The sequence below is a fragment of the Gopherus evgoodei genome, chromosome 3 (assembly GCF_007399415.2).
Source record: "Gopherus evgoodei ecotype Sinaloan lineage chromosome 3, rGopEvg1_v1.p, whole genome shotgun sequence".
NCBI lineage: Eukaryota > Metazoa > Chordata > Testudines > Testudinidae > Gopherus > Gopherus evgoodei.
In genome coordinates this window covers 13,539,529-13,553,753 of record NC_044324.1, presented here as the reverse complement: position 1 = coordinate 13,553,753, position 14,225 = coordinate 13,539,529, and the positions used below count along the sequence as shown (strand labels likewise).

Genomic DNA, 14,225 nt, shown 5'->3' with positions numbered 1-14,225 from the left:
CAACCTGTTTATCTAGTGTATGGAGAGCATGGGCGGCGCGGGAACCCCCTTTGGGGAGGCTAGTCCCCCAGCCCCACCCCTTCTGCCCGAGGCCCCACCTCCCGCCTACCAGAGCCCCAGCTGTCTCCACCCCTGCAAATGGTAGCCTCTAACCCCAAAAGAGCAGGGTGGGGACAGTGCAAGCCAGCCCCGATCCCCAGAGGGACACGCCCATCACATACTGCCCTGCAGGCGAGAGAGAGCAGCTGCACCGTGACCACTGTCTAATATAAATCACAACCCAGCCAATCAATCCGCCAGCTCAGCTGCAGGGGAGGAAGTGCCCTAGGCTGGAGGCCACCCACTGGCCCAAGAGTTCTCATTTATATTCGCCAAGAGTGAAAGTGAAGCGAAGTCACAGAGCCAAAGCATGTGAGAGCATCGCATTCATTGCTCCAGCCAGTTGGCTAACGGCTCAGTGCCCCTGGGGGGGGGGGTGCTGCCCTTTGTGAAGGCAGCATGGTTCAGTGGTTAGAGCACAGAACTGCTGTCCAGCCCACTGGCCTGCAATGTGACCTTGGTCATGCCACCTCACTGCTCCGTGCCTCAGTTTCCCCAGCTCTGTAACGCATTTGAGATCTCCAGAGGAAGAGGGCGGCATGAGTGCTGATTCCTGTTCTTCCAAGCACAGCCACACTGACCCCACGTTTGGCAACTGCTGAAAGTGAGTTCTGGGACTGTGTTCAAATCCTGCTGGGGTGGGCAGGCAGATTCTTAAAGGGATTTAGGTACCTAAAGCAGGCATCACAATACCCTTACAAATCTGGCCCTAAGTCCGTAACCTTCCAAAGGTGTTGTTCTACCATGGAGACAGAGCTGACGGAGACCTGTTGGATCACCCCGTCCTGTTCCCGGCCAGCGACGGATGGTGGACTCTGGGTGACAGGGATTTCAGCCCTCCACAGCCCCATATTCCCGCCCTCCAGAAACTTTTCCTTTCTCGTGTGGAAAGGTGGCCCTGGGGGAATAGGCACAATGTTACTAGAGGCTGAGAAGAAACCAGTTGCCAGTTCACTCCATGGGATGTGCTGAGTGGGTGTGTGTCAATCCCAACTGCGGGACAACCCACAGGGTCCCCAGGCCAGGCTCCCACATGGGGGAACCACGAAGGGCACCCTGCCCTTTGCCAACCCTTTGCCTCTGGCAGAGAACACAGACATTCCAGATGCTGGATCACGACGCTCCCGGGAACGAAGGCACCGCGGGCTGCTCTTGGCACCTTCCCTCATCTGCGAGTGGCCCAGGGCTCGGGCTGGAGAATGCTAACCTAGCTCCTGCCCCTGCTCTGAGATCCAAGCCCAGAGACAGCCGTCGAGTGACAGCCGCGCTAGGATCCGCTCTCACCTTCCTGTCTTTCGCAGAGAGGCTCCACTGCCAGTTGGCTCGCATGTTCCGGTACCAGTTCAATGGTCTCCTAAGGGCGAGAGAGAGAGAGAAAGGGTGTGTGTGTGTGTAAATCCTTAGTGGGATCCCCGAGAAGTTCTCGGGCACTGCGATCCATGGGGAGGCGCAGCTGAACCAGGGGCCAAGATTTTGGCTGAGTTGGTATTTCCTTGCGATCCCAGGGCAGACCCCCCTGCCCTCTTAGCTGGGCCTTCTACAGTGGCTCATCTTAGGCTCCCCATGGGCACCAGCACTGCATGCCTGCCTCCAAGCAGTGGGGAGATTCTCCAGAGCCCCATGCAGGGGAGGGAGCGGTTGGTTTGCAAATGACCCAGCCGAAGGCCTTGTAACAACGTCTCTGGGAATATCCCTGGCAGAGCCGACGTTACCTCCCTCTCGCCAGCCCCAGACTCCTGCTTCGTTCTTTAGCTAAGCTTTTACCTGAAGCCAGACTTTTTAAACTGCTGGATGAAGTACTGGAGATCCGCTCCCGCTAGGATCTGGCTTGGAGGTGGGTCTTCCGGCATGCCAGCCAGAAGCCCTCCTGCCGAGAGAGAGAGAGGGTGAGAACATCTGCTAGGCAGGATCAGCTGCAAATGACCCCAAGTCCGTGGCCCCAACAAAGGACCAAGGGCTTGCAAAGGGCCTCTGCAGACTCCCTGCACCCCTCTCTCCGTGCTCAGTTTTAAAGCTGGGTGCTGGTCTGTTTTAGGCTGAGATGGGGAGCCCTGTGGTGACGGGTGGATGGCGTGTGAGTTTTATGCCGGCCCAGGAGTTCAGGCTCCTCATTTAAGCGGCTATAGGAGCAGCCTCCTCTCCAGAGGCGCTTGGCAGCTGCAGCTCCCACTGAGGGGCTCAGTGCCCGTGACGGCAACACCCGTTATTTAGGCACTTCAATGTGGATTTAGGGGCCTCGACTTTATGCACCAGAGCTTGTGATGTTCGGCCCAACGGCTGCAGGGGCAGTGGGACAGAGGCCCAGTAGTGCCGGCTGGCAAAGGGTTCCCTGGTCTGTAACAGCAGCGCCCAACAGGCCTGACAAACTCACTACCCCCCCCACCCGGCTTTCACAGAATGTATCCGTACCAGGGGTCACAGGCAGCCCGGGCGTAGCTAGAGGAGAACACGGCACTGGCAGAACTCAGTGTGACGTTAAACCAATACGGTGAAACTGGTCCAGCTAAACCCAGATTAGTTGTTCACACTGAAATCCACACCGAGGTTCACTCTAGGCTGGGTTCAAAGCCAACTTCAAGTCCTACCAGGGCGTCTTTCTCCTTTAGACCGACCCTCCGTGCCCGGAGTAGAACCCTGCAGCCCTGGGCATAGGCCACCCCTCCAGCTCTCCTGTGGGTTTCTGCAGGGTACGTGCCTGCAGCTGGAGCTGCGCAATGAATGCTTATCGCTGCTTCTATTTATAGCGCCTTTCTGCAGCGTGCGTCGATGGGTGATTTGATTAGAACGTGCTGCGTAAGTGGATTTGCAAGAAAGGGAAGAAACCCAAGGAGGGAGAGAGGAGTTTCAAAGCGACCCCTTCAGGGGCTCTGGTTAACATTCAGCTGCTCCAGGCCATCTCACTGGCCCAGGCGTCCCTCCTGCTGCTCAGCTTTTAAATAAAGGGACAGCATCAAGGGTGTTTCTCAGTGTCATAAACATACAGTAAAGTGTAGCATAAAATGCCTCCTTTGCCTGTAAGGGGTTAAGAAGCTCAAATAACCTGGCTGGCATCTGACCAAAAGGACCAATAAGGGAAGAAGATCCTTTCAAATCTGTGGGGGGAGGTTTTGTTTGTGCTCTCTTTGTTGTTCTCTCCAGGACAGAGAGGGACCAGGGCAGGAAAAACCATCTCCTAAAACCCTACCTGAAATAAGCATCCAAGATTACAAAAATTGCAAGTAATAGCAAGGAAATGCATTAGATTATCTTTTGGTTTAGCTTGTGAGTTTTCCCTGTGCTGAGAGGGAGGTTTATTCCTGCTTTTTGTAACTTTAAAGTTCAGCCTGGAGAGGAATCCTCTGGGTTTTAAAATCTTATTACCCTGTAAAATTACCTTCCATCCTGATTTTACAGAGGCGCTGCTTTTACTTTTTTCTTTATAATAAAATTATTCTTTTAAGAACCTGATGGTTTTTTAGTGTCCTAAAAATCTATTGGTTGGTATATTATTCTCAAGCCTCCCCAGGAAAGGGGGTGAAGGGCTTTGGGGGGATATTTGGGGGAAACAGGAACTCCCAGTGGGCCTTTTCCTGAATCTTTGTCTAACACACTTGGCGGTGGCAACATACTGTCCAAGGACAAGGAAGAATTTGAGCCTTGGGGAAGTTTTTAACCTAAACTGGTAGAAATAAGCTCGGGGATCTTTCACGCAGGTCCCCACATCTGTACCCCAGAGTTCAGAGTGGGAAGGGAGTCCTGACACTCAGAATGGCTCATATTTGACTACACCCACCCTCACTTACTGCATGATCTACCCAGAGGAGCTTGCAAAGAAAAGCTATTTCTTTCTTAATACCAGCCTCTCTGCTCCCTGCAAGCACACAGGATAGTTTGTTATTGCAGGGTCTCTCCCAAGCCTTGGGCTGCACACGCTGGGGTATTATTGTAGGGTAGCACTATTATGGCACAATTCAGTGCTTCTTTCTATGCACCCCTCCACACATCCTCTCTCTCTCCTCCATTCCCTTCTGTCATGGCCCTGGAATACATTACGGCGAATGAACAACCCTACAATAACATACCTGCATGTGCAGCCCAACCCTCACAAGCAACCCAATCCTTTGTTATTGTAGGGTTACTTGTGAAGTCAGGTCTGTTCACGTTTGGAGGGGAAGGGAGGGAGCCCGAAGAGTAGCTTAGCAGTACCCCCCGCCCCCCTGCCAAGTATTTGAAACGTCATCGATGAGAGAGATCCACCTGCGCCACTAACGAGAAGGCTGGGAGATAACTGGGGAACAGGGTGACAAATCCCTTCCCACCTGGGCTGTTTCGTACCCTTACCTCGCTCCTGGACGTTGGTGACATTGAGTGGAAGAGGCAGCTGGTCCTGCAAGGGAAACAGCTCTAATTAACAGGATGTGATTAACTCCCAGGGCTGCCGGCCAGAGGGGAACTCGGAGAAAAGCCATGGGAACAATCACACGGCACCGGAGATTGACATAGGGGGTTGGATTAAAAAAGCGACGAGCATCTAGCTAATGAACCTGGAAATGTACTGTTCTTGGTTAACTGCCCAGCTGTTCGGGAAAGGGCTCTGGGCCGACACGACGTTGCGGGGCGGCTGCAGGAAGGGGCAGGCCAGGCTGTGGAATGGTTCCCCAAAGCTCCATATGAAGGTGCTTTTGTGGCCCACAGCAGCACTGGGTCTCCTTTGTGCTCTGCTACCAAGCGCAGCCTCCGGAGCACCCGGGGAAGGGGCTTGTTGGGGCCTTCCAAAGCCAGGAGCCGACAGACCAAAGCAGCGCAGGATTTGCACCAAGCACACGGGGGCTGGTGCTATATGTAATGAGGCTGCTTGGATTGTAGGACTTGGCCTAGTCCTATGCAGACCATGCCCAGTCCTGACCCGGGCTTCGCTCGCCCGGCTGGCTCAGAGCAGACACTGCCAAGAGCTCTAACCCAGCCAGCCCCAAGTGGCACCAGACGCTGTGTCTGGGGCGAAGGAGGATCCCAGGCACTCGCAAGGAGGCCCAAGCGCCCCACACTGCTGCTGGAGCACTAGCTGTCCACGGGGACAGCAAACACACGTTACTCAACGCCTGAACCCCGATGCCCCAGGGGCATGCAAGAGAGTTGGTTCAATTCCCAGGCTGATCTCAGTCCCTGGACTCTCCCGGGACGGGAATGTTACTCTATCGGCTCTGCAAAGGCCTGGAAGCCAAGCCAAAGAACTGCAGCGACGGGCCAGACGTCCCAGCTTCAAGCATGTGGCTCCCCCTTCGGCCCCCCCGGATTGACACTGTAGATTAGGTAAATATCATTATCCCTGCGTTAATGATGGCAAAGGGCAAACTGCAGACAGGTAACTCGCCCCAGGCTACACAGTGAGTTAGCGGCTGGGCTGGGATTTAAAAAAGCCTTAACTATGAATCTTTTGCCTTCCAGACTTTGAGTTTGTTTAATTATAAAGCTCTCAAGGGTTTTTGCCCTGGAGCTGCTGATAAATAGTTACTGCCTCCGTTCTAGGTTAATGACGCTATTTGTATTGTGCTCTAGGAAGAAGATTAAGGGACTCAATGTAAGCCCCGGAGAGCGTTCAGGTTGTGCCGTATGCTCAAGGTCCTGCACCCTCTACCAACTCCACCCCAGCCACAACAGCACAGGGCTGAATTGGAGTGAGTTTCCTTCAAGGACATCCCAAGCCCCTACTAGTGAGAACATGGTTTTCTGAACGTGCCCTGGCTGAGTCTGCAGACAGCCAAAATTATTGTCACCAAGAAAGGTGTGAACTAACACCCCATTCATCTCAACAGAGCACGTTAACTCTGAAACCTACCGATGACCTAAATACCAGCATTCTTCTCCAAACATCCAGCGGGCCCATCACCGTTGGGTGGAGTGGCAGATATCGGGGTCAGCAACAGTTGGCAAAACTTCCAGCTGAATCTTGATGCCAAACCCCTCCCCCCCGGAATTTCCAGTCAGGCCTCCCCAGGTGAGAGAGATGGGAGCAGAACATTAACCCAGGCTGGGGCTGGATCATCAGCCTCTGCTTCTCCTCCTTCAGACCCCAGCTATGGGATAAAGATCACACAAAGCCCCGCCCTACCAGCTGCATGCCCTGCCCCTACCTCCTTCCTCATGGATCGGATCATGATCCTAAACGTCCTGCTCAGGTCCTTCTCCAGCTCAAGCTCAGCAACACCCTGAAAGAGAAACAGCAGCAGCCACTTTCAATAGCTCTCTCCAAAGAGGACCCACAGTCCTGGCAGGCGGCTTGGCGGGAAGTGGCCTGCAGGGTAACACGGCACCGGTTTCCCAAGAATGGGGTTTTTGTTCATTATCAGCGCAGTTAAGATGGTGACATTTCAAAAGGCAACAAAACGCTCTGTTAGGAGAACCTGGATCTCCCATGTCAGGGAGCGGGAGAGCTCAGGGGCTATGGACTCTTATCTCTAGTTTTTGAATTTCATCCTATTTACTTCAGACCAGTTCTCCAGTTTGTCCAGATGATTTTGAATTTTAATCCCATCCTCCAAAGCACTTGCAACCCCTTCCCAGCTGGGTATCGTCCGCAAACTTTATAAGTGCACGCTCTATGCCATTATCTAAATCATGGATGAAGATATTGAACAGAACTGGACTCAGAACTGATCCTTGCAGGACCCCACTCGTTACGCCCTTCCAGCATGTGAACCACTGGTAACTACACTCCGGGAACAGTTTTCCAGTTGCACCCACTTTATAGAGTTCCACCTAGGTTGCATTTCCCTAGTTTGTTTATGAGAAGATCATGCAAGACAGTATCAAAAGACTGACTAAAATCAAGATATACCATGTCTACCTCTTCCCTGCTATGCAGAAGGCTTGTTACCCTGTCAAAGAAAGCTTTCAGGTTGGTTTGACACCATTTGTCTTTGACAAATCCATGCTGACTGTCACCTATCACCTTATTATCTTCTAGATATTTGCAAACTGATTGCTTAATTATTTGCTCCATTATCTTTCTGGGTACAGAAGTTAAGCTGACTGGTCTGTAATTCCCCGGGTTGTCCTTATTTCCATTTTTAGAGATGGGCACTATATTCACCCTCTTCCAGTCTTCTGGATTCTCTCCCATGACTTTTCAAAGATAACTGCTAATGGCTCAGATATCTCCTCAGTCAGCTCCTTGAGTATTCTAGGATGCATTTCATCAGGCCCTGGTGACTTGAAGGCATCTAATTTGTCTAAGTAATTTTTAACTTTTTTTCCCCTATTTTAGCCTCTTCTGATCCTACCTCTTTCACGGGCATTTATTATGTTAGACATCCAACCACCAACAACCTTCTTGGTGAAAACTGAAGCATAGAAGTCATTAAGCATCTCTGCCATTTCCACATTTTCTGTTATTGTTTCCCACCTTTCATTGAGTAACAGACCTACCCTGTCCTTGGTCTTCCACTTGTTTTTAATGTATTTGTAGAATGATTTCTTGTCTCCCTTTATGTGTCTGGCTAGTTTGATCTTGTTTTGTGCCCTGGCCTTTCTAACTGTCTCTATGTACTTGTGTTAGTTGTTTATATTCATCCTTTGTAGTTTGACCTCGTTTCTACTTTTTGTAGGACTCTTATTTTTAGATCATTTAAGATCTCCTGGTTAAGCCAGGGTGGTCTCTTGCCAGACTTCCTATCTTTCCTATGTAGGGAGATACTTTGCTTGTGTGCCCTTAACAATATCTCTTTGATAAACTACCACCTCTCTTCTATTGTTTTTCCCCTTAGACTCACTTCCCATGGGATCTTTCCTACCAACTCCCTGAATTTGCGGAGTACCGCAGAATACAGTCAATTCCCTACTGTCAGAAACCACAAGAGGCATCCCCAGAAGATAGTTTGCTGCGAGGGACATTGAACCTGATTGACCAACCCTGATCGCAAGGGATTCTCCGGTGCGGACAACATTCGGGCTCCATGAGACAAGGCTCATGCTGTCTAACCCGCAAAGGGGACGTAGCAGGGCCTCGATCCTGCAGTGCAGTGATTCTCCTTTGCATCATGCTGGTAGCAGATCCTGGCGCTAGAGTCAGCCATGGGTGGATCAGCCCAGAGCAGGGGGACATGCTAGTGGCATGGAGCCAGCAGAGTGGTTCCTATGCCGCTCCCCTCCTGCTGCCAGGGGAAGAGGGCACGGCCATGCACCCAGCCAGCTCGGTAGCACAAAGATCAACTTTCCCGCTCCTGAGCTGAGCTGCGAGCTCCTCAGACTATGTACAAATGGAGCCATTAGCTAACGGGCAGCCAAAACCTCTTGAGCTGAATGAAAAGTGGAGTTTTGGAGCTAGCAAAATTTTAATTCCTCCTTTGCAAGTCTGATTTCAGGCTTGATTTGAAAAAGCAGATTTGCTTCCTTGAAGGAGCTAATTCGCAGGTGCCCAGCTAATCAGTGCCACTTCTAACCGTGGGCCCGGCGGGCACAGCTAGGCAAATTGTAGGTGCTAGTACTTGCACCTGCAATCACCGGCTCTTACCTCTCATCATTCTTGTGAAAGCTGCACAAGCCACTCCGAGCTGAAGCCAGCGCCAGCAGGGACGACAGCCCTGGTGTGTGAGGCTTTGGAAGCAGCTTCCATGGTCCCATCAGACCCAAGGAGGATGCCTGTCTCATGCGCTCTCAACACGGAACCCAGGGGTTCTGGCTCGGTTTTCATTCATGTTCCCTGCATAACCCAGGCATGAGGCCCCGGGTGCCTCAAAAGCAAAAGACTCTTTGGCCTGAGACCTTAGGAAGTGGAACCAGCGCGTGTCCCAGCTTCCCACGCATTTCATGACCTGCGACATAGGACACTGTAGCGATACAAGTCTGCGTCTTACTGCAGCGCCTAAACAGATCTCAGTGCCGGTCACATGATCCTGCCACCCCTGCCTGCTGCTTCTCCCAACCCTGCCCTGCTTCTGCTGGCCCTCACCTCCCTCAACCCACTGACCTCTTGCACACTGGGGTGGAAAAAGTAGAGTCCTCCCCTCAGTCCTCAGCCAGGGGAAAGCCTGAAGCCCTAGAAGGCTCTCACATCCCTCATCTCCTCCATACAGTAAGTCACAGCTTCAGACCTGCAGCCAGGCTGGGATTTTCAAAGGAGTTATGCACTTTTACCCCACTGGGCTCTTTTAAAAATTCCAGTCTAAACTCAGACAATCCCTTCTGAGACATCAGTAATTCTCCAGCTTTCCCAACTCCCAGGCCTGTGCTCATTCCCATAGGCCACACTGCACCCAGGGGCACTGGTAGGCTTCGGGGAGTGGGGAGACGAGGGGCAGGGCTGGCCTAGCAAGGGGAGTCGTGGGGCATGATCAAGGGGCCTGAGCAGAGCCAGATGCAGGGAACCCTGGCCTGGAATAGCAGGAGCACCGCAGGACAGGAGTGAGGTGCATCAGCAGACAACGGTGTGGGGGAGCCCAGGCTCATACAGGGTGCAGGACTGAGCTGTGTTGGCAGAGCTGTAAGGAGTGCTGGGGCGTGGTTCTGCCATCACTACAAGGACAGGGGGTGCTGCAGGCCGGAACTGAGGTGCCTCAGCAGAGCTGCATCCTCTGAAGCTTATACAGCACCCACCCTCGTTAAGCCAAGGTATTCGTCCATTGCTCTGCTAAGGAGACAACAGTCCAGGTTTCATATCCGACCACTGCAGCTCTGCACCCCAGGATGCTGAGCAGATGCCCCCCCCCACCATTTAAAAAAGCAGACAACAAAAATACTGCTGTGTCTGGATCCGCTGCACCCTGTCCAATTGGGCATCACGCACGTGAAAGGGCGGAGAAAGGAGCCAAGAGCATAAATGGATTTCAGCTGGATATGGAGATTTAACTTCCAGATGAAGACAGCATGTTGATGGAGTTTAATAAACTGGCGGTTAAGGCAAAGCTGTGATTTCTGCTCAACCCTGAGATTTGTCGGGCTAGAACAGCACACACTTGCAAACCCTTCATGTTGAGAAAGATTCCACCGTGCTAGCTGGCTCTGGGGACTGTTCCCTGCCAGAGGGGTGAGCTTTAAAGATGAAGGTTCGTCTTGAATTATAAAGCCAGAGGATGCCTGACATGGCTCCTAGAGCCAGGTACAGAATGCTTGTTTGGGCGTGTGGTTAAAGGCTGTTTCATTAAGCCACGAGGCTGTCCTGGGTATTTACGACCATACTGTTCACTGCTGTTCCAAACTTCTGCCTGGGGAACGGCCTTCTATTTGTATGATCCAAAAAGCGCACCTGTATCCTTGTACGGGGTCAGGCCAGGTGCAAATACGCATTCAGGTGCTTAGTTACCCCTCTGCCTGTGCAGTTGTCCCGTTTGTTCGTGCAGAGGCAGCCGGGATGCAGCTTCCGCACTCCGCTTGCAAATGTGGTCTCGGCCATTCGGGCAAAGTGAAGAGAAGCTCATGGGCTCACCCGGAAGGAAACATCCACCATGTATCGCACACGGCTTCATATGGCTAGCTCATAAAGACGACCAACCCCACAGCGTTTAATAGGATTCCAGAGAGTTGGGGTGTTCAAACTGGGGGGCTACGCAGCCTGGCTACTGCTCTGTGTAAATATCACACTAGAAAGACCCAGTTTAAAACCCCTGGTCAGCAAAGCGGCTCCAAACTAATGGCAGGTCAGTCACATCCCCGGATGGGAACTTCCAGACCCTGCCATCATTGCGCTTCAGATTCAGAGCCCCCCTTGTTTCCCCAAAGTTTTCCAGTAGCTCCTCACTCCTCCAGGAAAATAAGGTTGGACTATAATCTCCCCACCCAGCCACCACGCTCTGCTGTGAGAATCAATACTATGCCTGTGTCACAAACAGATAGTTAAGGGTTAATGTCTCTTTTACCTGTAAAGGGTTACAAGCAGTGAACCTGGACCACCTGACCAGAGGACCAATCAAAAAACAAGGTATTTTCAAATCTCAGTGGAGGGAAGTCTTTGTTTTGTGTTTGTTTGTCTGTTCTCTCTGGGTTCTGAGAGTAACCACATGTACCTACAGGCTCTCTAATTTTCTGTTCAAATAGTAAGTACAAGTAGAAGGCGGTTTAGTCTTTTTGATTGTTTTCTTTATTTGCAAATGTGTATTTTGCTGGAAGGATTTTAATTTGTATTTGTGCTGGGGGGAAGGCTTCTCTCTAGTGTCTATAAGCTGAAAGACCCTGTAACCCTTACCATCTTAATTACAGAGACAACTTTTACTTTTTTCTTTTATTAAAAACTTTTCTTTTTTAAGACCTGATTGATTTTTCCCCCTTGTTGAGGCTCAAGGGAATTGAGTCTGTACTCACCAGGGAATTGGTGGGAGACAGGGAGAGAGAAGGGAGGGGGGAAGGTGGAATCCCTCTGGTTTTAGATTCACGGAGCTTGAATCTGTATTACCTCTTGGGGAGGGGAAAAGAGGAGGGGGAAGGTGCATTCCTCTCTGTTTTAAGATTCAAGGAGTTTGAATCACAGTGATCTTCCAGGGTAACCCAGGGAGGGAAAGCCTGGGAGAGGCAATGGTGGGGGAAAGGGTTTACTTTCCTTGTGTAAGATCCAGGGGGTCTGGGTCTTGGGGTCCTCTGAGAAGGTTTTGGGGGGACCAGAGTGTACCAGGCACTGCAAGTCCTGGTTGGTGGCAGCACTACAAGATCTAAGCTGGTAATTAAGCTTAGGGGGATTCACGCTGGTACCCCATCTTTTGGATGCTAAGGTTCAGAGTGGGGGTTATACCATGACAGCCTGCATCTAGCCCCTCTTAAAATCCCATCCCTTCAATTCCTTATTCTCATCCTCAAGGCCCTACGCAGCAGAGCTCAGAATATCCCCTTTCATTCCTTCTGCCAAAGCCTCTTTGCTCACAGGGCAGGAGCATCTGCCTATTTTGAAAGCACCAGAAAGTCCCTTTGTTCTTTCTTTATCTCCTCACCTGCCTGCCAAGCACAACAAACAAAGCCCTGCTCTGCCTCTTGGCTGAAAACACATCGAGGCGCCATCTGCCTAATTATCATTTAAAAGACGAAGTGAGAAGGGAATATGTGAGGCCCGGGCGGAATTCACGCTGGAAAACTCGCCATGCACCACCAGTGTGAATCAGCTAATTGGATTTCTAACATGCTCTAAGCGACACTGGCTCGGCCCTCTGCCTCCGACAGGTGGAAATACACTTCCCATCCTCAGCGCAGCTCAGAGGCCTGGCCCCCAGCTCCGAGATGAGCCTGCTAATGGTTTGTTAGCCACCTGCCCTCTGTGGAGAGAGGCTGCCGTCTCCATTTAATTTTGCACAGAACACAAGGACTGAGCAGGTGGAGTTCCCACTCTGTTCCAGACAGAGGGCACGTCTGGAGTACTGTGTCCAGTTTTGGGCCCCACACTACAAGAAGGATGTGGAAAAATTGGAAAGATTCCAGCAGACGGCAACAAAATTATTAGGGGGATGGAGCACATGACTTATGAGGAGAGGCTGAGGGAACTGGGATTGTTTAGTCTGCAGAAGAGAAGAATGAGTGGGGATTTGATAGCTGCTTTCAACTACCTGAAAGGGGTTTCCAAAGAGGATGGATCTAGACTTTTCTCAGATTACAGAATAAGGAGCAATGGTCTCAAGGAGCTAACAGAGGACGTATCTGAGTCTCTAGCTATTATCTTTGGAAAGTCATGGGAGACGGGAGAGATTCCAGAAGACTGGAAAAGGGCAAATCTAGTGCCCATCATAAAAAGAGAAATAAAAACAACCCAGGAAACTACAGACCAGTTAGTTTAACTTCTGTGCCAGGGAAAATAATGGAGCAAGTAATTAAAGAAATCATCTGCAAACACTTGGAAGTTGGTAAGGTGATAGGGAATAGCCAGCATGGATTTGTAAATAAACAAATTGTGTCAAATCAATCTGATAGCTTTCTTTGATAGAATAACTAGTCTTGTGGATAAGGGAGAAGCGGTGGATGTGGTATACCTAGACTTTAGTAAGGCATTTGATACAGTCTCGCATGGTATCCTTATCGATAAACTAGGAAATACAATTTAGCTGGGACTACTATACGGTGGGTGCCTAACTGGCTGGATAACCGTACTCAGAGAGTAGTTGTTAATGGCTCCCAATCCTGCTGGAAAGGTATAACAAGTGGGGTTCCACAGGGGTCTGTTTTGCAACCAGCTCTGTTCAATATCTTCATCAACGACTTAGATGTAGGCATAGAAAGTACGCTTATTAAGTTTGCGGACAATACCAAACTGGGAGGGATTGCAACTGCTTTGGAGGACAGGGTCAAAATTCAAAATGATCTGGACAAATTGGAGAAATGGTCTGAGGTAAACAGGATGAAGTTCAATAGAGACAAATGCAAAGTGCTCCACTTAGGAAGAAACAATCAGTTTCACACATACAGAATAGGAAGAGACTGTCTAGGAAGGAGTATGGCAGAAAGATCTAGGGGTCACAGTGGACCACAAGCTAAATATGAGTCAACAGTGTGATACTGTTGCAAAAAAGCAAACGTGATTCTGGGATGCATTAACAGGTGTGTTGTAAACAAGACACGAGAAGTCATTCTTTTGTTCTGCTCTGTACTGGTTAGACATCAACTGGAGTATTGGGTCCAGTTCTGGGCACCGCATTTCAAGAAAGAGGTGGAGAAATTGGAGAGGGTCCAGAGAAGAGCAACAAGAATGATTAAAGGTCTTGAGAACATGACCTATGAAGGAAGGCTGAAAGAACTGGGTTTGTTTAGTTTGGAAAAGAGAAGACTGAGAGGGGACATGATAGCAGTTTTCAGGTATCTAAAAGGATGTCATCAGGAGGAGGGAGAAAACTTGTTCACCTTAGCCTCCAATGATAGAACAAGAAGCAATGGGCTTAAACAGCAGCAAGGAAGATTTAGGTTGGACATTAGGAAAAAGTTCCTAACTGTCAAGGTAGTTGAACACTGGAATAAATTGCCTAGGGAGGTTGTGGAATCTCCATCTCTGGAGATATTTAAGAGTAGGTTAGATAAATGTCTATCAGGGATGGTCTAGACAGTATTTGGTCCTGCCATGAGGGCAGGGGACTGGACTCTATGACCTCTCGAGGTCCCTTCCAGTCCTAGAGTGTATGAATCTATAAGTTGAAGTGGGGGAGGTTTAGGTTGGATATTAGGAAAAACTTTTTCACTAGGAGGGTGGT

The 14,225-nt window shown here is 50.4% G+C and overlaps 1 protein-coding gene across 1 annotated transcript in view; it reads right to left on the bottom strand.

Moving 5' to 3' along the window:
* LOC115648033 (bifunctional epoxide hydrolase 2-like) overlaps positions 1-14,225 on the bottom strand; it is a 72,352-nt gene that overhangs the window by 5,275 nt on the left and 52,852 nt on the right. The window contains exons 13-16 of the mRNA XM_030555111.1: positions 6,210-6,284; positions 4,420-4,465; positions 1,864-1,966; positions 1,384-1,453 (exon numbers count right to left, since the gene is read on the bottom strand). Coding sequence (XP_030410971.1) covers positions 1,384-1,453; positions 1,864-1,966; positions 4,420-4,465; positions 6,210-6,284 — 294 coding nt within the window. The remainder of the gene's footprint in view (positions 1-1,383; positions 1,454-1,863; positions 1,967-4,419; positions 4,466-6,209; positions 6,285-14,225) is intronic.